General features: G+C 46.6%; 1 protein-coding gene across 1 annotated transcript in view; it reads right to left on the bottom strand.

Annotated features, from left to right (window-relative positions):
- MISP3 (MISP family member 3) overlaps positions 1 to 21,851 on the bottom strand; it is a 44,230-nt gene extending 22,379 nt beyond the window's left edge. The window contains exons 1-2 of the mRNA XM_078685694.1: positions 21,100 to 21,851; positions 4,822 to 7,859 (exon numbers count right to left, since the gene is read on the bottom strand). Of these exons, the coding sequence (XP_078541820.1) occupies positions 4,822 to 7,591 (2,770 nt within the window). The 5' untranslated portion in view covers positions 7,592 to 7,859; positions 21,100 to 21,851. The remainder of the gene's footprint in view (positions 1 to 4,821; positions 7,860 to 21,099) is intronic.
- Positions 21,852 to 22,252: the final 401 nt, after the last annotated feature.

The raw sequence follows: 22,252 nt of genomic DNA, 5'->3' as shown, positions 1-22,252 counted from the left end.
GTGGTTAGACCTCAGTGGGATATTCCCCTGCTGTAGGATATTCTGGAGTTGGAGGTTGTGGATATGATTCTGCTCGTTCCTAGAGAAGCCGACTTGGAGCATCTCAGGTGGAACTCCCACAAAGAGCAGTGACTCAAACATGGTCCAGGTGGGCTCAGTATCTGCACTGGGGCAGACCCCAGAGCTAACTGCACCTACCAGAGAGGAGTGTGATCACCCTGCAGAAGACCAGATGATGTCAGTGAGACTGAGAGAACTACAGTTGTTGACTGTGGAGTTTTGTTGTGCTCAGGCAGGGTATGATATTCTATATCTACAGTGAAGAATGGCGGAAGGGATGTGCAAAAGAGTTACTCTTCAAGGTGGCTTGGGAAGACGGACTGCTTTACATTGAGTCATTTGATTCTAAACCTGGTACCCAGGGCCGAACTGGCCGAACTGGCCGAACCAGGCATCAGGCATTTCCCCGGTGGGCCGGAGTTCAGGGGACTGATTTTCACCTACTGGGCTGTTCTTATTAAGGCTTGGACTGGACACAGTAATTCTAAGAACCGGTGCAATTAAAATATAAGCCTCAGAGAAGCCGAACAGCGCTGCCTGAGACTGACTGCACTGGGTAGCTCTTTCAGACAGTCAGTGCAGTGCCCAGTGATTGAGAAGCACTGAGGGCGAGGCTTGGTGTCTGGCATTGCCACCTAGCTTCAGTCTGATGTCAGTCCTCATGCCTTCGTAGAGGAAAATATTGTTTTTGTAACGTGTAGGTAAGAAGACTGTCCTGCATCATTTTTTATTAAAATAAAATATCCATTTGAAATGTGAAGCCTTGCGTTCACTCCATTGTTTGTGAAAACTCTGCTCTCTAAATTAGCCAAGTGCACATTTAAGTAAACTTAGCACCAGTGTGTGTTTTTAGTCCCTAATTTATGTATTCAAAGGCAAGAGAAGACGCAATTCGTCTCACACACGCAAATCATCCCCTGTCACTTGTGCGATGATTAAGGGAGATGTAAACAGAGGAGAGAACATAAACGGGTAGAAGGAAAACAGAGAGGAGGTAGGGTGAGAGAGGGGTACTAAGGAGTTGGCACATGAGGTAGTTTTGTAAGAGCACCATGGTGTAAAAGAAAACAGAGGGAATGCCTGTATGTCCCCTTTTAATGTCCTGCCATGGGAGCAGAGAGAGATTTCCACTCCTCCCCAACTTGCCATCTAAGTGGTAAGTCAAGGGTTAGACAGGGGCTCCCCTTTTACCATTTCATCATATTTATTCTGTTGGACCATCCTGCTACTTCAAGGCAGAAAGTCCATTCTTGGCATGGATTGCACAGTGAGGCAGTGTGATGCTCTGTAATTTGTAAGTATTACTGCCCCTGTTTTTGCAGTGGCACTCGTTATTTTTCTCTCGCATCTCTCACGCTTCATGATGGCGATCTTTGAGGGACACTGACCTACCTGAAGGCTATGTAGGCTGAATGTGTGGCAAATTATCATTATTCTACTTCATACCACTTCCAAACCAGTTGGCTGGCAGAACGTTTCAACAAAATGCCGAAAAGCCTGATGGGTGCCTTGGATAAACCATTGAGGTGGAGGTGGGGCATCATCCCGTCATGTATGTTGTTAGTCTACCAAGAGAAAGCAGTGGGGCGCAACTCATTTGAATGTCAGTTCGGTCACCCTGTTTTGGCACTATATTAAAAGAGGATTGAGAATAGAACCGAAAGCCCCACACTCGTAAAATGATCGAACATGTACTGATTCTCAGGAGGAGGGTGGCCCAAATTAGGAATCAGGAAGTGAAGGATGCATTTCTTCACATTCAAGAACTGCTGAAGGACTATTATTACTACAAGTCAAGCCTTACTATTTACCTAGAGGGTCAGGGAGTTCTAATCCTCGATCTGATAAATCCTGGGGCCCTAAAAGCAAATTAAACTGGTCATATCAGTCAACAAAGAGCAGAAGCCACATAAACAATCTGGTTGTTGTTGACGCCACTAGGGAACACACCAGGGTGTTAAACGGTAGGCAAATCAAGGTATTTATCTAGAAGAAGTACACAGCAGCAGTATTTGTGTGCACTGATCAGTATGAGAAACAGAGTGAGCCTCTCCATAACAGCATGCTACATGGAGCCGAAAAGATATAGAGGTGTGTACAATTCTGGGTTTTTTCGGGAAATTTCACACAATGTCTCGAAAATGCCTCCACTTACAAAAAAACTTTTTTTTTTTTTAATGTGGCTTGCTGGTATTAGACTTTTTCAGATGAGGACATAACTTGACTAAAAAAAGTCATGAGATACCGGCAGGTGACTGGTTTAAGAAGAAAATGTTTCTCACTGAGGCTTTTTCAGCATGACCCACTCACCCACTACCCTCCTTTAGCTTCATTGCTGCAGGTGAAACCTGCTTCCTAGTCCTTACTTTTCCTAGGGTTTCTACCTTCAGAGATCACCTGAGAGAGGATCTGGGCCACAGCCCACAAGCCAACCACAGACAACGCAGTACCTAAGTTGGACTCTCGCCTACCCTTCTCTGTTCCTCGGGGTCCATGCCAACCGCTATTGCTTCTTGCCCTCCTCCAGGTTTCATCTGCCCCATCAATAAATACTGCGACGCAAACCACTGCCTGCTACTCCTCATGGTCAACCTCCATACTACCAGGGGGAGCTATGGAGCAGACCACCCACCCACTTCCTGCCTCTTCAGGATCACACTTTACCTTTTCCGGAGAACCAGACTGCATCACTCTTTCCTAAGAGGCCAGTCTCTGAAGCCAGCTTTAGAGCACCTTAAAGAACTCTCGTTTTCACAGGGACGCTAAATTATACTATGCTACCATACCACTATGGATCCAGATCTCGGCATGAAGGCCAAAAACCATGGCATTCATTTACTAAAGTATGCAGTGGCGGGCGCATAACACAACACAATAAAGCACGTATGCCTTTAAAAGATAAGTAGATTGACACTAACTTATCTGCTGCCTTTTGGAAAACATTAGTACAAGAGGGTCCACGTATCCACTCTCGGGCTTACATTTTTACAAATTATTATCAGGCGTCTGTGAAGTACAATTCCCAGAAAGTAATACTTTGAAATGTTCCTCTCTACAGAGAGGCCATCTTCTATAGGAGGTTTGAGGCAAATAAATAATTGTTCAATCCCGCCGTTCTCCAGAAAACCGATAATGTCAAAACATAGTGTTCCCTGGTTAATATTGCGGACAGTAATGGTTGAAATATTTTGTATAACTTGTGCAATTAACGTTTGTTATTAACGTTTGTTTGATTAGCATGTAAAGATTGAGAGAGGAAACGAGAAGACGGGCGTGTCCTTTCTGTCCATGGAAGCTTGGCACCTGCCAGTCCAGGCTGCTTTACCCAATAGCTCATTGCACTCTGGGACTTGTAGTTTTATAATTAACATAAAACCTGGCCCCAGTTTTCTAAACATTCGGTTGACTGAAATTTCAGGTCAAGCTGAAGGTGTCAAACATGAAATCGAGCTGTGTGACAGAAATGCTTTCAGATTTCAGCAGGGCTGGTGAGCAAGTGCAGCTGCCAGTGACACATGTCAATGGTTTCACCTTCAGTCAGTTCTTGCTTTTGGTGGCGGCATTTTGCTGCCAGGACTTGTAGTCTTGCATTTCAAAATAGGCTGTACGGCTCCCCCTTGGGCCCACACCGATCCAGACAATGCATCTCAGTAGCCACTGAATACACCATATATCATGCTGACACACCCAGGGGTGAGCAACACGTATATCCTCTGGGAGGTCTGCATGGTTGGCTACTAGCCCCAAGTGATATATTGCACATTTAGCCAGTCCTATTTGTTGTCAATAGGTCTTTCCATGCTGGGGTATTAAACCTATACAGGCAACAGTGAGACAACATGTCCCATAATGCAACGAGCTGTTGGCTGAGAGCCAGGACTAGATGAGAGTGTCACATATAACATAGATCCGCTTGCCAGAACAGCAGATGTGATATTTATGAGCAATAAAAAGGAGATAAAATGCAGACGCTAGGAAGCAGAGGCCGATCTGAAAAACAGGAAGGATAGCGGGAGCTTGGAGCGGCTGTTAAGAGGGAAGGAGAGGGTAAATGTCAGCGTGTAAACCTCCCGACATATTATCCGCACGTTGCATCATTCCCTCACCTGGCACCTTACTCCAGGACCAAACCCGCACCTTACAGTATTGCACTCGCTTAGTACTCGTTCACAGAATCACTAATTAAGGTGCTCATACATGCACTTGTCCACCCATTCAGTTAAGCTAAAACCCATACATACTCTCACTCATTCAGTCACTCTCTTGTTCACTCAGGCATTCATTCACTCAGGCACTCATGCCTACCTTCATAAACTTGCTCACTAACTCAGTGACTGAATCGCAATCACATATGCCATCTCACTCACCCACTCATGGACATTTTCTCGCTCCCTTATTCACTTAGTCATATACTGAATACCTCTCCTGCTCACTGACTCACTCAGGCTCTCATCCGCTTTCCCGCTTAGTCACTAACTCACTCAAAGGCACTCCCTCACCTAGTCTCGTACATTTCACTCATGTATGGAATCACTCGTTCTATCATTTCTTGTTTTTTCACTCATACACTCCCTTTTTCACTCACTGAAGCATGCACATACTCTTTCACCCAGTCTCTTGACTGAATCACACACTCATTTGCTGAGGCACCTACTCACCCAGGCGTACTCGCACTGCCCACTTGCTCGTGCTCTCCATCCTTCACTCACTCGCCATGCTCCAGACTGCAGAGAGGCTTGTTCTCACCTCACATATACCCACCTGCTTGTCCTGAGCTTGACTCGGGTTCAGCGAAGGGCTCATGGGCCGGTCTAGGGGCATCCTCAGTGACCTGCCCTCCATACAGGGTTCGCCGCAGCCTCCGCAGTTCACTCTCTCTCTCCTGCACCTCACGGATCTCCAGCTCCAGCAGTGACTGAGGGCTTTTGGACCTCAGTCGGAAGAAGGGGTTCTCTTGGACCATTTGATCCGCTCTAGGTGACGGGGGATTCGGGGAACTCCCAGTGGAGAGACTGGATGGGCTCAAATTGGCTGAGTTTTGGCCAGCGTTGACTGAAATGTTGGCAATACCATGGTGAGTGTTGTTGGACAAGTTTTGAGGGACATTGGTGGTACCTAAATGAGGGCCACTAGCGGGAACTGTGGTGGTCCCGGGCAGGCCATTGGTCATTCGCTGGGAGTTAATGACCTGTGTGGGCCCCATGCTGCTCCCTTGCCCTTGGGCTTGGTGGTCCCTCCCTGAAGATGCTTGGTGCAGAAGCACATTGTAGTCCAAGATGATGACATTGCTGCCGTTGGCCTCGGCATAGGAAGGGCCTTTCTTCTCCCAGCTGACCTGCTGTTGTACCATGGCCGCTGGAGCTACACCCTGGCGAGGCATAGGCTCAGCCCCTCTGCCTGAAGCTCGGTTGGCTGGCTCGACCTCCCCATATGAAGGACGGTTGAGCTTCTTGAGTGAAGCTAGGTCCACAGCAGATGTTTCTGCCTTCTGCTCAAAGACCATCTTCTTCTGGTGAAGCTCCTGCGCTAGGCCACGGTCATAGGCACCCATCACCTTGCCGAGCTGCACCAGGTCCTCTTCCCGTTGACTCTCCAGGCGGATCTCACGCTGCATCTGCGCACCAGCGCGCTGGCGCTCCTTTTCCTTGGGCAGTAGTGTGTCAGCAGACGTCCGGTTAAGTATGGGCTTCATCTTCACCTCTACGTACTGTTGGTGGTCGGCTGTTGGGGTCATGCCACGCTCCTTGCGTAGCAACTCCTCACGCTCAGCATGGCGGCGGATTTCCCGCTCAATTGGTGTCTCGTTGGATGGTTCAACGTCCATCTCCAGGGTGCTTCCAGGTGAGAAGTCTGCGGACACCCCACTGTCGCTCATGTTGTCGTCTTGTTCCACCTCCATTGGACCTTTCGTTTTGTGACTGGCAAGGGCCTGGGTAACAGATGGAGCAGCAGGGACCTTAGGATTGGTGGGAGCAGTGGAGGCCTCAGCGGTGGCGCAAGCAGTTATGGTCTCGGCTGTAGAGCAGGCAGTTGTCTCTTTAACAGGAGAGTCGACGTCAATAAGCTCACCAGTGGGAGGGTCTGAGATACCTGAAGATGCTGAGGGACCAGAGGTGTCCTGTAGGGTGGCTGGGGGAGTGATTTCCTGGCTGGTGTTTATTGTTCCCAAGCTCTGGCCTGTATTGGTAGGATCACTGCCTGCCTTTGTCAATTCAGCCCCAATCTCTTGGCTTGGGGTGGTTTGTGCCCCGATCTCCTGGCGTTCCGCTTGCTGTTCGATCTCGTGGTTTGTTGTTGTAACACGGATCTCTCGGCTTGTTGTCGTCGGTGTTCCGGGCTCGTGGCTTCCTGCTGGAGTCCCGGGCTCCGGGCTTGCCGCTGCCGCTTCCTTCTCTCGGTTCAGCCCGGCTTCCTGGCTGGCTGCTGGTGCTCCGTGGGCCGCCTCCGGTGCCCTCTCTGGCTGCCGGCTCTGATTTGCGGGCTCTGCCGGCGGTGCTCGCCCTGGCCGCTGGGATTCCTGTGGGCTGGCAGGTGGCGCCGCCACGCCCCGCGCGCTATTATCTGGCCTGGCTCCACCTGTCGAGCTGACATCCAGCCCTGCTGCCCGCGCGCCGCCCCGGGCCGCGTCACCGCCGCCAGGCCGCGTGCTGCAGGTGGCTGTTGCCCCGGGAGACGGGGCCTGTGCGCTCGAGGGAAAGGCCGCGCCCTCCCCCTGCTGGGGACGCGGGGCATCGGCTGGACTCGCCTCTGGGTGCAGGGCGGCTTCGGCCTTGGCCCCCCCGGCCATGACGTCCTCAGGGAAGCCAGGCCACACGTGGCTGGTATCCGAAGACACCTCACGCTGGGTGTCGTCATAGCAGCTAATGAGTGGATTTCTGAGTTGGGTGATGTCACTTGAATCGATGCTTGCATCCGAGTGCCCCCTTTCGGTGTTGTCATGGGAGGGGGTGCTTGGGGCCACAGGTCCGTCTCGCTGTGTGTCGTCATGGTGCTCAGGGCTTGGACTCGGAAGTTCTTGTATGGCGTCGTAGCAGCCAGTGCTTGCATGTGGGTGAACTTCTGTGTGCCTGTCTTGGGGTGCCTCTTGTGTGTTGTCGTAGCAGCCAAAGCTTGCAACCGGGTGCCCCTCTCGTTTGGTGCCATCCTGATGCTCGTGTGTAGCACCTGGGGGTCCCTCTCGATGGGTATTATCTTGGGATGTGTGGTTTGGGTCTTGGTTCCCCTCCCCAGCATCACAGTTGTCAGAGCCTCTAACATGTTCTCCAAGGTATAGTGCCCCCTCTGATCCACAGCTGGCCACAGGTAGGGTCTCGTCCTGGCCTCCAGAGCATAGAGTCTTGGACAGGGTATGACTGGGCTCACTTTCTGCCCCTGCCTGTTCAGGGGCCATACACTCAGCAAAGGTTTCCTTCTTAGGGCAGTGGTTGGCATGGCATGATGAGGGCATCTCGCCAGAACATATTTCTTGTGTTAGGTGTGTGTCCATGCTAGCAGCGTCAGAGTGAGACGTCTGCTCAGTCAACGAGGCCATTGGGAGAGTCAAAGGGGGTGACAAGTGGCTCAGACAGGCAACAGGCAGGCACTAGGGGTCACAGGCACTTGGCAGGTGGTACTGGCAGGTGACAGTTGTCTCAGGCAGGAAGAAGGGGGTGCCTCGCAAAACAGATGGGTGACAGGTAGGCAAGTGGTACCTCAGGCAGGTGACAGGTGGCAGATGCAGGTGAGAAGGGACTCCGATGGATAACAGGTAAGCCGGTCAGGTTTAAGGTGAATCCAGCAGGTGACAAGTGGAAGAAGGGCTGAAATGAGAAGATTGAGACAATCAGAGATTGAAAACCATGAGATGGCGAGCACAGGGCGTGGCATGGCTCAGTGCTAATACTTTAGGGCCCAACTCAAATTAGGACATAGAGAATCTTCAAAAGGCAAGACAGCGGGCAGAGGAGTCATTCGAGCCTCGAGACAAGGGAAAGCGAGGCCCTTCAGGAATCAAGCCAGAGCCTAGAAGGGTCTCACTCAGATTACAACAGGGGCCATCAGGGTGCCTTAGAATCAGGACAGAAGGCAGCATGCTTTTTTCAGAAAAGTCCACCAACAAATGCAACACAATCAACTGGTTCTTCACAGAAAAACAAGATCAGGCTTCAAGTATGAATCGAGCTACGATCCTGCCCCCATCCCAACACAACAACCTCAAGCAGACCCCCTTCAAACCACTTCCAGGCGCTGGCATTGGTACATGCTTCAAAGGCATCAACCTACTGTCATCAATAGGAAAGACCCTCCTGGAGAAGCCCTATAACATTGTCAGCTCCTCCCTCACCCAGGACGTTGCCCCAACACTCTCAAAACTGGACCTGACCTGACTGCTCCAGAAGAAACCAACTTTAGAGCTTGACAAACTCACCAACTACAGACGTGATATGCACCAGCCGTTCATCAGAAAGGAAATAGAGAAAACTGGGTCCACCCTGCTGCAGAATAAAACGACCTCTAAGCGCCTCCTGCTTGTAGTGACCACCTTACCACAAGTCATTACAATTCCTGATCGTTTCACCTGCAAATCAATATTTTCCAGTGTGGGTCCATCTTAACAGAAGCAAAACAAGACTACAGCACCCAGAATGCATTAGGGTATCCAATGAATGACAATGGCTGAAAGTAGTGCGGTAATGACCTGGAAGGAGGTGGCCACCCTACTCCTGCACTACAATCTATGTTGATGTCTCCAACAGAACTGGATTTAAAGCTCGTATCTGAAACTAAACCCATCAATGCTACATGCCTCCTCATAACACATGTCAACAGACACACCCAGATCCAGGCAGGACTGGCTAGAGGGCATGCCACTGGAACATGGAGTTTGGGTCGGTGATAGATTTCCAAGACACCCACTTCAGAACAATTTACATATAATGACTCAAAATGGAACTCATTTATATAGTGCATATACCGAAATTCTGCCTTGGCCCATCCTCTCTGAACCTAATCTGGGCACCACAAGCTAGATAGATTCACACCTCAGCTCACCGCTGGTGGTAAATAAGTTGCATTCACCTTCTACATCAGAAAATAAAGGCCACGTGGTACAAGCAGTCACTAATGAAAAAAGAACCGCCCTACCACTAAAGAAAATCAAGAACCATCTACCACCTAAGAGTCAACTTCACAGCTACACCCATAGCCCTAGTCTACTCGCGGTGAATGAACGCAACACCCAAGTGCCTTTCTCTCTGGCCTGATACAGAGCATCCACTGCCTGTCTTGTGAAAGGACTGAAGATATACGACCCCATATTCCCTCTCCGTAGAGTCTGCGCTGGCTGAACCTGAAAAGCACATCATCTTCACAACCTGCTGCATCGCCTACAAATCAGCAGGCATTAGCACATCAGTATGCCTGGCTGGAAAATAAAAACACTACAGGCAGTCAGTATAATACAAGGACCGAGGACATTGCTAAGCTTGAAATAAAGAAGTGAAACAAGATAAAACCAGTATGGGCAAAACTATTAGGACTGGTGTTGGCTAACAGATTGAATTTGTCAGTGCTTGTTTTGTTATCGTTTTTGTGAAACTATATTACTCGGGGAGATGCTGGCCCTCGTCAATTTAAAGAAAACATTGACTAAAAGCAAAAATATGTTTTGGTCTCAAAAAGCATACATTTTATTTTTGAGAGCTTTATATAACGCGAATGCACCTCTCTCGTCATGCAGGTAGATTTCGGAAAACAGGACATAATGCTGCTTTTTATATCTTTTATCTTTTGAAAAACATACATTTGAGACTTCATTTGGCAGACATAGGTAGACTTTAACCCCAAAACAACTTTTTCTAATAAGCTGCTGCTGTTATGCTATGATACACATCAGTGTTTACGTGAGTCTTTCACAAAAATGTTAACATGTTTTAACGCGAATCTAATGAAACTCTTGCAAGGACACAGGAGAAGGCAAAAAGGCAAAGATCCCTGCAAAGCCCATATATTTGAAAACATGTTTGCTTCCTCCTCCACGTGGTGTGCACGTCTCTCATTAAAAGTGTAAATGAGGCCTTGTACCCCTTAGGATTGAGGCGTGACTGGAAGAAAGTTTATTTTAGAAAGGTACTTGGGTCTACTGTGTGCGGCACAAGAGTTTAAAATCACAACTGCAGTTCACCAATCGCTGGGGTTTACACCATCATATTTCATATGACGTGACGTCATAGCAGCTCCACTGCATTCATCGTATACATTCTATGACATGTAGGTCGTAGTACACTATTTTATGATATTGCCGTAAACTTTCAGCATTGTTTGTGTATTCCATCTGCTTGGATTTTGTGCAGCATTTGCATAAACCCACTGAACTGCGCTGAATTACTGTTCCACATAAAATATTAATTGCCACTCACTGCTGGTTACTAGAGTTCACATATTCTATCTATTACAATCTGGACAACTTAGGTACTCTGCTCTGTATCGGGTTTGGTGATCAAAGTGTCTCTCAAACACAGCACACTTTTAGGCGCTACACAAAATGAAACACATGGCAGCCTCCAATCTGACAATAGTGCCAATACCGGATTATATATTTTAAATATAGGAAGCATAGTTACACAAGTGTTCAGTCGCAACAAGCTTCTAATCGTATTACTAATTAATAATGGTAAATGGACTTTGGATCCGAACTGACAATAAACAACAGAATAACTGGTACCCCCAGTCTATTAGCATAATCTCATCACACGTAGTTGCTAATAACGTTCTGGGAATTAACCAGTGTTCAACAACAATTATATACAGTCCAACTCACAAATCTAAATTCTGGCATGGCCAACTGAGCCTTTCATCTTTCTGAGGTGAATTCATTGAACAACAGATTCAAACTAGTAGGAGTTATAGGGGTAAAGGGTGGTAAGTAATTTTTTTAAATTAATTAATAATTATTTGTTAATTAATGCTAATTAATTAACGAAGATATAAATATGGCAATTGTGTAATCAATTTTAGATACGAGTTGTGGGGTTTATAGTGGTAAAGGGTGGGAAGTAATACATTTTTTATCAAATATTAAGTACTTGTTAATTGATATTAATTTATTATTTTTAATTTAATTATGGAAATTGTGTAATTTTTAGGTGTGGGTTGTGGCATTTATGGGGTAGAGGGTGGAAAGTAATGTATGTTTTAATTAATTAATAATGAATTGATCATTAATAATAATTCATCAATTGATCATTAATTAGGGTAGTTTGTTTATTTTTTTGTGTGAGCTTTGGTTTTATAGGGGTAATGTTTGTGGAGTAAATTAAGTTTTATCTATTTAAATTTGTTTTTTATTTAATAATATTTCTTTCATTGATAGTTAATTATGTTAATTATGGAGGTATAATATTTCTAGGTATTTGTCATATCTATTTAACATTATAATATGTTTCTATTTTTTTAGATTTTTAAAATATTTTATATATTTTTCATTGGTTAAAAAAAAATGTGTTATTGATATTTTGCTTGTTTTTAATTTTGAACTGACGAGTGGGAATATTATTTTTACCCCTCCGGTATCCAACACTTTCCCTATTGTTGCACTAACTGGAGTGGTAATAGTATTTTTTACCCCTCCGCTATCCAACACTCTCCGTAGTGTTGCACTAACTTGAGTTGGAATAGTACTTTGTAGCCCTCCGCTATCCAGCATTTTCCCTACTGTTGAACTCACTGGAGTGGGAATAGTAATTTTTAACCCTCTGCTGACCAACACTTTCCCTACTGTTGCACTCACTGGAGTGGGAATATTCATTTTTATTCCTCCGCTATTAAACACTTTCCCTACTGTTGCACTAACTGGACTGGTAATAGTAATTTTTACCCCTCCGCTATCCAACACTTTCCCTACTGTTGTACTCACTGGAGTGTGAATAGTAATTTTTACCCCTCTGCTATTCAACACTTTCGATACTGTTGCACTCACTGGAGTGGGAATAGTAATTTTTACCCCTCCGCTATCCTACACTTTCCTACTGTTGCACTCACTGGAGTGGGAATAGTCATTTTAACCCCTCCACTATCTAACACTTTCCCTACTGTTTCACTCACTGGAGTGTGAATAGTATTTTTCACCCCTCCGCTATCCAACACTTTCCCTACTGTTTCACTCACTGTAATGGGAATAGTATTTTTTACCCCTCCGCTATCCAACACTTTCCCTACTGTTGCACTCACTGGAGTGGGAATAGTAATTTTTACCCCTCCACTATCCAACACTTTACCTACTATTGCACTCACTGAAGTGGAAATTTTGAATGTAAAGATTTATAAATAGTTTAATGTTTCAATGTATAATATAATTTTTTTATTATAGTTTATGTTATTGGTGTTTGTGTACACATATATATATATATATTTATTTGCAAATGTTCATATATGCAATTTAAAAAAAAACATTAAATTGAATAGTTTATTAATTTTTCCAAGTAAATATATATAAATATTACATTGTATATACGTATGTTTACATTTTTTTATTAAATATATTTGTTATATTTGTTAAAATGTACATTACATCTAATTTATTTTTTAAGTTAATTTTATTATTTAATATATGTAACATTATTTTTTATACGTATATTAACATCAATATTTTGTACAACTATTTTTTTTACATCAATATTTTCCCCCAATATTTTTGTACTTACCATTATAAATATAGGATGTCGATATTTTTTACGTCGATATTTTTTACATCAATATTTATAACTCGATATTTGTGTATGGGGATATTTTGGGGGTCGATATTCTATCAGTGAACCGAACTGCATCGTGAAAAAGATCTTATTCTTAGGTCATTAAGACTGGGCTGACTTTCCACTAGTTCTTGCCGATTTATAGCATTGAGGGCCATGTAGATAGACAATGTGCTTTCTTCAAGGATTCTTTTTAAACCACGTTGAATTGATGATGTTCAGAAAATGTTCTTTTGAAGGCCAATTTGTCCCAATTTGTCCCCAAAATCCCAAAGGAAAGATGACGAAGGGGTCACCACTCTCATCCAGATGGGATTTGACACGTTCTACACTTGCTTAATCAATAACACCTTAATTTTACAAAATGACTATAACTTTAGGGAAGTGGTACCAATGGCCAGCACTCCCACTCTGAAAATCATTCCTGCACCACTGACGCCAGAACACCTTTGAGGAAGAAACTAAAGACCACCTCTTCATGGAACCAGACCTACCAACTTCAAAATCAAATTTACTGTGTGGGAAGGGGGTGTGGCCTTTGGGGGGGTGGGGGTTGATGCAGGGAACTGCCTGAGATGTACTTCTGCCCGATCCTTGCTCCCGTTGACCTCCTTCTCCAACCCCCTAAACAAATACACAAAAGGTTGCGGAGGCTGCTGCCAATGTCCTGGGTGTTGTCTTCATAATACTTAATGGACATCAGCTGCTTACACCCTCCAGTAATGAGCTGGAAACCCACTAAATGCAAAGGTTTACAGCTCGCCCTGCCTACCACCATGTGGCATTGGCTCTCCTCTCCACCAGGTGACCGTCTGAAGGAAGTCGATATTGTGTGACACACACTGTTAAGAGTTGGCAGGTCTGTGGAATCCCTGAATGTCCCTTGATAAGGACCTATTTCGAGTTCCTTCAGTGCCTGGCACGACAGCTAAACTCCTGTTACTCATTGTATATAATCTAGAACTGATCCACCGCCCTGGATTATGCTTCCCCACAAGGTTTGTGTTTTAGAAATACCAACACATAGATACATAAGTACAAGGGAGATCAGGGTTCTTGGGAGACCTGAAAAGAGGGCAACAGGTTTCTCTGGAAATCAGAACATCAGGTCCCTGTAGAACCCGGGACAGGGGATGGCAGTGCCCTTCATAAATAGGAGACAAGGTAGAGGGACCGCAGAAGTCGAGAGGGAGGCAACTGGTCCCTCTGGGACCAGAACAGAGGAGCAGCACAATGTCCCCGGATTCAGGACAAATGGTCACTCAGAAAGGAGGACAAAGGGGAGCAGGCTCATTTAGAATATTTTAGGTTGAGCCTGAGCAGCACATGTGCTGCTCTGCAAAGCATTCTGTATTCAGGTAGGAACTTTAAGCTCTGCCCACTTTTCGCCCATGTTTTTCATTGGCTGTAAACTGTGGCTGTTCATTGGTCAAAAGGCTTAGTAGTCCCTCCTTAGCCCCGCCTTGTCTCATTTTGTAACCTCCCATGGCGACAATCCCTGTTACGTGTGTTGTTACTCGGTAGGCTTTAATTACAGCCTTCAAGCACTATTTCCTCAGATAGCTTTGTCCTGCCTGCTATTACAGGCAGGACACCCACTCTCCTAATACTTTTTTTAAAAACAATTATAGCACGAACGCTGGCATTTGCAATTCAATAGGTCTTTCATTTACAAGGGTATAAGCTATTGGCATTGTAAATGACAATGCCTTTTATTTCTCTGTTTTAAAAACAACACATAAATAAAAGGCTTTGTCATTTACAATGCCAATAGCTCAAACTCTCGTAAATGTAAGACCTATTGCATTTCAAATGCTTGATTTAAATGTAGAAGCGTACCTAAAAAGGACCTTTAGAGATCAGGAGAGGGGTCTTTGTGTCCCCTCAAAAACCATCAGTTACACTCGATCCAATCTGGATCAGTGCCGCTCCAAACTCAAACAAATGGTTTGCTTTTTGACAGAATGTTCACATCACTTCTTTTCACTGTGGTATCAAAATAATCTTTATTCCATTTCACATCCATCATCAAAAACCCTTATTTCAAGCATGCTTCGTTACATATCCCGGCTCCAAACAGATGAAAGATAATCACGTCAGAATTACAAAGAAATCATCCTGCCTAATTTGTAGTTTCCTTGTTGCTGATATATTTTAAAATATTTCTATATTTCATTCACAATATAAAACATTTGACACCCTACAGCCTTTCCTTATACGCTTCACAGGACCCAGTGAGATTGCCACTTGGTTCACATTACAAATGTCCTTCGCCATGCGGATAGAAAGTCAAAATACACAATCACGATGCCGAAAGAATAAACAGCAGTTTGTCAGAAGGCACTGTCCGACATTTGACCTCTGTCTGAATTAAGGCCAAAGGCAGCAAGACAGAATTAAAATCAAAGGCCACATTCTCCTACTGATCTACTAGCTGTTTTTTGCAGCCCTACTTCCGGCTCCCCGAACGCTGTGCGGTGAGTGACACTGAGCCAGACTGGATCGAGTAAAACTGATATTTGATAACAGGCCACCTGTTGAGGGGGATGTTTATCTGTCTACCATCGAAGTGCAAACTATACACAGGGCCAGGGGGGTGCGTCAGGGGTGAGTCAAATTATGGGGTCGGCTAAACTAAATTAGGCGGCAAGAAAAGCCAAATTATGCGGCTTAATGTGGCATATGGAGGTGGAGAAGTGCGGCTCAATGGTTAGAGCGGAAGACCCTATCCCGGGACCAGGGTTCAATTCCCCACCTCGGCGGGTCTTGGGCTCAAAATTCCACCCTGATAATTCTCGCCTCGGTGCCTATTCCAATCATGGAGTCCCACTCTGCAACTCTGGGCAATAGCTTGCTTAATCTCCACAACGGCCCCCACAACGCTAAGGATGCCTGGCCTCCACCTTGGAGGAGCCCAGGAGTCAGGGCCGGTCCTAGAACTCCTGGGGCCCCGGGCGAAAGGGAAGATGTGAGGCCCCTCTAATTTGCATGTAACTTTCAGTCGCAGCCGGCATGACTCGCGTGTGGAGGGTCTCGCGGGAGTTCGGGAGGTGGGGAACAGGAAGCAGGCAGCCTCCCTCCCCTCCCCTAAGCCAATCCCAATGTTGCAATGGCATTGCAGCCTACATAGAGAAAGGCCAGAGTGTGCATGACTGGTTAGGTCGAACAGTCGGCGCCCTTAGCAGTTGGCAAGGCACTCCTCCCCTACCCTAAAGCAGACCCGCGCGCCCCCAACCAAACACTTATGCTTTCTCGCAGTGCTAGAAGTAGAAACATAAAACGGTCATTTTAGCATTTTGTGTTTCTGCTTTTGCGAGAAAGTATAGGGGCAACGCTCCTCCGACCTAGTGGAGGTCCCGCCCTTGGTAACATCACAAGAAGTGACATCTCAGAAAGTGACATCGCAGGACTGTTGATCTTATTTGGCATCACTGAAGAGACCTAACGTGGATATCAGTAACATGGACAAAAAGCTAAACATACAAATGAAATAAGTCCATATGTTTTAAAACTGTTAAATGGATTACATTTGTCTCATTAGATGGAAAAGATAGGTGCAGGTCTCACAAAGATGTATATTATTTACTCCTCGTTAACTGATTGTTTCCAGATGAGTGCATGATACACTTTCCAGTTCTGCCTCATAAAGGAGAGAGATCCTGTTGAGGTAATGAGGGGCGGGATCATTCAAAATATAAAATTACACAAGAAAAAACCTCTCACACCATGGATATAATTGCACATTTCAAAAGGCTCCCTTATCTTTCTGTGCCATTATTGTGCTACCTTAGGATGACATTAATACTTCGTAATTTGTTTTAATGTAAGTCCTCTCACCAGAATCCCACACTCCCATGCTAAGAGACGTAGGACAATCTTTTTTGAGTGTGTGCTCTTTACTCGCCAGAATTATGTTAAGTGCAAAAACACAACACATATAGTACAAAATTACAAGACACCATTGCAAACAAATAAAGATTGTACATAAACGAAAAAAAGACTTAGAACAACCTAGACCACTGCTAAATCGTACATTGACTTGAAGGTATGCTACAGATTCAAGGGGTCGTCAAATCAACGTTTTTGATTTGGTGGTAGAACTGTAGGAAGTAGATGTGGCCAGCTTTAGCGCTGGTGGAGCCCTGTGCGACAATGTTGGTGCCCCCAATGACTTGCTCTGCCACGGATTCCATCGCTACCACCCATTAACAGTGCCCCTCAAGTCTCCATAACTACACTCTCTCTCAGATGCATTTAATTTGCACCGTCACTGGTTTTAGTACTGTGTGCCATGCACACACCTTAGCGCTGAAGCGCTAGGGTGTGTGCATGAGTGTAGCATAGGTTTTGTACAGAAGGGTACCCTTCTTGTGCAAAATATTATGCTGGGTACGATACAAAGCTTTTCCCACTTTGCATACGTGCTGCGCAGTGTAGCGCGCATGCAAAGTCGTAAAAGCATGGAGAAATATAAGCATTTCTCTTGTTAGCGCCTCCTTTGAAGGGGCGTTAACTTTTGTCGCAAAACCATCTTCAAAAATCTTTGTAAATATGGTTTTGCGTCAAAGGGTATGTGTGGTTACATGGGAATGCCCATGTACCACTCCCTCGGCGCAGAGTAACGCAAAGCAGTGCTTTGCGCTGCTTTGCACTACTTGAAGGGTGCTTTCCAGCGCAAAACAAGTTTTCGCTGGAAAGAAAATAGCAGCAAAAAAAATTGCGCTGGTTAGCGTCACTCTTGTGATGCAAAACCAGCGCAAAAGGTTTGAAAATCTCCCCCTTCATGTTTTATCTCTCTCTCACCTCTACCCTCCATTCGCTGTTTCTGCCTCTCAAGCTTCCACCTCTCCCCTACATGCCTTGCTATTCACCACTCTTCTCTCCGGCCTCTTACCTTGCTTCATCTCTTGTGCAAGGACGCAATAGAGGCCCCTGCAGCACAGATGGGCCCACAACAATTCTGAGGGCCCCATCTCACCAGGGGGCTCCCATTCAGCCTAGGGCCAATGAATATCTGTGAGATGTGGGAGACTCTGGGGCCCATTATCACATTCTGCAGAACTGGGACCCCATCATTTTGTGTTACACAACTGCTCTTGTGTTACTTTTCAGATGCGTAAAGCAATGAATGGTGAGTGGCTTGAGGGGTTATATTACTTGGGTGTATCTTGGAGGGTTCATTGCACTCCCCTTGGGGTGATAAGGATGAGTGTGGGATCACCCCCATCCCTCCCCCTAACTGAATGTTAGCATCTCCACTAAACTTTTAAAGACCAAATTGCTCATTCTTCCTTCAATTCAGGTCAATTACATGAAAATAAAAAACACCAAGCGCTTATAACTGGAGTTTATTATTTATGTTTAACTCCTTTTATGTTTGTTTTGTATGAACATGCTTGTTTGAGAAAAAAACCCAGTTGCAAAAAAGAGAAAAGAATAATAAGCCCTTTATCCATTTTCTGTCTTCTCCCTACCATGGAAGGAGCAGTGCCTTTTGTGATGTGAGATCACTCTGTGTTTTTGTGCTGTGAGCCCTGCAGGATGCTCTGCGTTTCATTCATGCAGGGGCAGGGCTCACTTCACACCTCACAGTTCAAGTAGCTGCCTAACTGCTGTTATGGAGATGCAGCGATTAGGCTGATCACGGCCACAAACACAAACCCGCCTTGCCCACTCTGCAGCATCTGAAAGGATGGGGTGTCATATTGCTTTTTCATTCCATGGCAGCCGGGCGAGGTGAGGGGGGCCCCGCCGTTGGCCTCGCACACTACACCATGGCTGCAAACGCCAAGGGAGGCGGCTCCCCCCCTGTCACTCTTACAATGGCACAGTTTCAAAAGGTTGATGGGCTCGGTAGGGGGCCCCATCACAGTTAGACAGCCGTGAGGCCCTGGGCAGCCGCCCACTCTGCCCATGCCTAGCGCCGGCCCTGCCAGGAGTGGACACCTCACAGGGAAAGCCAGGATGGGTTCCCTCAGCGGTATTTGTACAAGCGCCTTGAGACCCTTGCGGGTGAGTAGTTTGCTATACAAGTATCAATTTACATATTCTGTGATAGTATTACTTCATTGTTTCCCCTTTTTACACTTGCGAAAACACTCTGGTCAGAGGTTGCACCTCATTAGAACCAGTTTAACACCCACAATAAAGCCATAAGAAAAAGAAAGGTGACCAGTCAACCTTTCCAATGGGCCTTCCACTGCGGAGCAACACATGTTGCTGCATTCTTAGTAACTTTTGAACCGTTAGAGGAAGAAACATTTTTTTTGTTGTTAAAATCTGCAGGTTGTGCAGCAGGTGATGGCTTGTGTGGCAAATGCGGCAAATCCACAATTATGCGTAAGTGCCGTGGCCGCACAATTACAAACTTCCAGTGGCCCTGACGACAGTTGTGCAATCACACAGAAGTCGGTTATTTGATCTCCCCCTCAAAAACCGTTATAGAAGACACCAGGTCTCGTGACGGGCCAGTGCACATAGTGGCACGTTTCCTAAGAGATTCAGGGCAGTGGGCAGTGGCTAACTAGTGCCTCATGGGCACCAGTGCAAGGAAGAAACCTGGTCCCCTGGCTGCTGTCTGGATTGCAAAATATATTAATAATCCGGGTTCCGTGGGCCCCTTTAGGTCCCTGTGCCCCGTGCCACTGCACCTGCTGCGCCACTGCAAGCTACACCCCTCTGCGACAGAGGGCTTTAGGGGCCCCGGGAGACCACTGTAGAGGGTAGGAGAGTATTGTGGTGAGTTGTGGAGCCGTTGGTCCATAAAACACAATATTAAGGAACTAATGTAGTAAGGTTATCCTATCTGCACATTGAGAGTGACGGAGAACAGTATCGTCCTAAAAGTTCAGAACAGAGGATCCGTCAGAAATCGAGGCAGGGATCTGAGTGGCTCTCGTCCCTTGAAAACAAAAGCGTTCCTGCACTACCCTCTTGCGGCAGATATTGAGAATGCAGCGCGGAGCCTGTCCCTGAGCTGGAGGACTTGGATGGATCAGCCTATGTTCGTCGGACCCTGCAGGTCTCGAGCTCATTCTTGCTTTCTCAAGATCTGACTATTCATAGTTTGGTTTTTGTTATTGTTTTTTTGCAGATGCATATAGCGCGAACTCGATCCGAAGGCACTGGAGCGCTTCACGTGAGCACCTGTTACGTTGCACAAGGACACATTCATTTTTGGTAGCCATGATGAGATTAAGCGATTTGCCAAAAAATCACAGGATGTTGAGCCGATGCTCTAACCTGGATCCCCAGCACCAAAGTCGTCAGCTCTGGCTGTTAGACCACACCCTCTCCCTAGTGACCCTCCCCCCCTTCATGGCATAACCCCAAACTCGCACTATATGTATCATATATCTGAATGCAATGACAGAAACAGCAAAATACAAGTTGGGCGGCACACTAAGCTAAGCATAGATTTTTAGTTGATGTGTTTTAAGCCACGCCCTTAATGTCATTGGCCACGCCCCTTTGAGAGACCCCCCCCCCAGTTATTTCATCCCACTTAAAGCCCTGGTTAAGCCCATTCCTGAAACTCACACTAGATAAACAATCCGGCCAAGTTTCTCACGTCCCTCTGAGAGCTGTATCAGTCCACTTTTTTCTTGCTTTCTAGGATTTGTTGTCTTGTATAGGCCATTACAAAATCGGGACTACAAGTCCCGGTGCGTCGCAACTACTCACTCGTTGAACTGGAAGAGCTAACACTTGTAACGTTAATACTAAAGTGAGTGCATTCTAGACCAGGATGCGCCAGCTGTTCAAACAGCTGCCCTCTGTGGCACATTGACCCACGGTGTGCAGTCTACGCTCCTTATGCCTTTGGTCTCTGACCCCAGTCCAGCTGTATTTGACCTTGAGTCCAGCCTTGCTGTCCATGACCTCTGGACTCACCTTGCTATCTGTGACCTCTGATCCCAGTCCAACTGTGTCTAACCTTGAGCCTAGTCATGCTGTCCTTGACATCTGGACTCACCCTGGTATATGTGACCTCTGACCCCAGCCCATCTGTGCCTAACCTTGAGTCCAACCTTGCTGTCCATGGTCTCTGCCTCAATCCTGTAATCTGTGACCTCTAACCTCTGCCCAGCACTCTGCTGACCTTACACTCATCGACCTTGCTGTCAGTGACGCCTCTGGTCCGATTCTGTTGTCTCTGAATTGGCCCCAGTCTGCTGTTTGTGACCTTTAACCTCGTGCTGTAGGCGTATTCACTCTGGCCAAGGCTCCTGTCCCAGGTCCCGCGCTCCAGTGACAGAAGAGGAGAGAGAGGGTGAAAAGGTAAAGGGGAGAGCGGAGGGTCGGTACTCACCGGGCAGGGGATGCTTCGCGGATGACGTCTCCCAGGCAAGAGCTCGGGGTACCCGACTGTTCCACCAGTGGTTCCAGTGAGCACAGTCGGTGCCCCTCCTGCTGCTCGAGGTCTTACCTCTGCGCCCCTTGCTGTTCCAGTGGTGGCGTTCAGTACCTCAGCTGATTCCACTTGTGATTTTCAGTACCTCAGCTAATTATATTGGTGATTTTCAGTACCTCAGCTTATTCCACCGGTGACGTTCAGTACCTCAGCTGATTCCACTTGTGATTTTCAGTACCTCAGCTGATTCCACTTGGGATTTTCAGTACCTCAGCTGATTCCACCGGTGACGTTCAGTACCTCAGCTAATTCCACTTGTGATTTTCAGTTCCTCGGCTCATTCCACCGGTGACGTTCAGTACCTCAGCTGATTCCACTTGTGATTTTCAGTTCCTCGGCTCATTCCACCGGTGACGTTCAGTACCTCAGCTGATTCCACTTGTGATTTTTCAGTACCTCAGCTGATTCCACCGGTGACGTTCAGTACCTCAGCTGATTGCAGTGGTGACTGAGGGCTGGCGGCTCCAGCTGGTTCCAGTGGTCAGCTCTGGTGACAGCTGGCGGTGACAGCTGGTGCACCCTCGGCTCCGGTGACAGCTGGTGGGGATCAGGTGGTGTCGGCGGGGCCCCCTGACTCCGGTGTCGGTGGCACCCCCGGTGATGTTGGTGTCCTGAGTAAGCTATTCTCTGCAGCTAATCTCCCGCCTCCAATGACCTCCCAGGATTAAAAGAGCCGAGAGCCCGGAGTCTGTGTGTAGCATGGAAGAGGACAGCCAATCAGCGACCAGCAGGCCACGGGCCATAGCACCCCCACGCGAAGGCATGGCGCCAGACACACACCGCTGCACGCACACAGGTACAGTCACACCGCTGCACGCACACAACAGTCACACCGCCAGACACAAGTAACAACAGGTAGAGGTACACACAGGTAAGAGTGGCACACGAGCACACACAGAGAGACACACAGGCAGGCAAGGGCATACAGAGAAAGAGACGCACACAGAGCAGTCAGACAGACGTACACACAGGCAAAGACAAACCGAGGCACTTATAGGTAAGGTCACACAGACAATAGGGCACTATGGCAAAGGCAGAGGGACAAATGGGA

The sequence above is a fragment of the Lissotriton helveticus genome, chromosome 1_1 (genome assembly GCF_964261635.1).
Source record: "Lissotriton helveticus chromosome 1_1, aLisHel1.1, whole genome shotgun sequence".
Lineage (NCBI taxonomy): Eukaryota > Metazoa > Chordata > Amphibia > Caudata > Salamandridae > Lissotriton > Lissotriton helveticus.
This window is presented reverse-complemented; position numbering and strand designations above follow the sequence as displayed.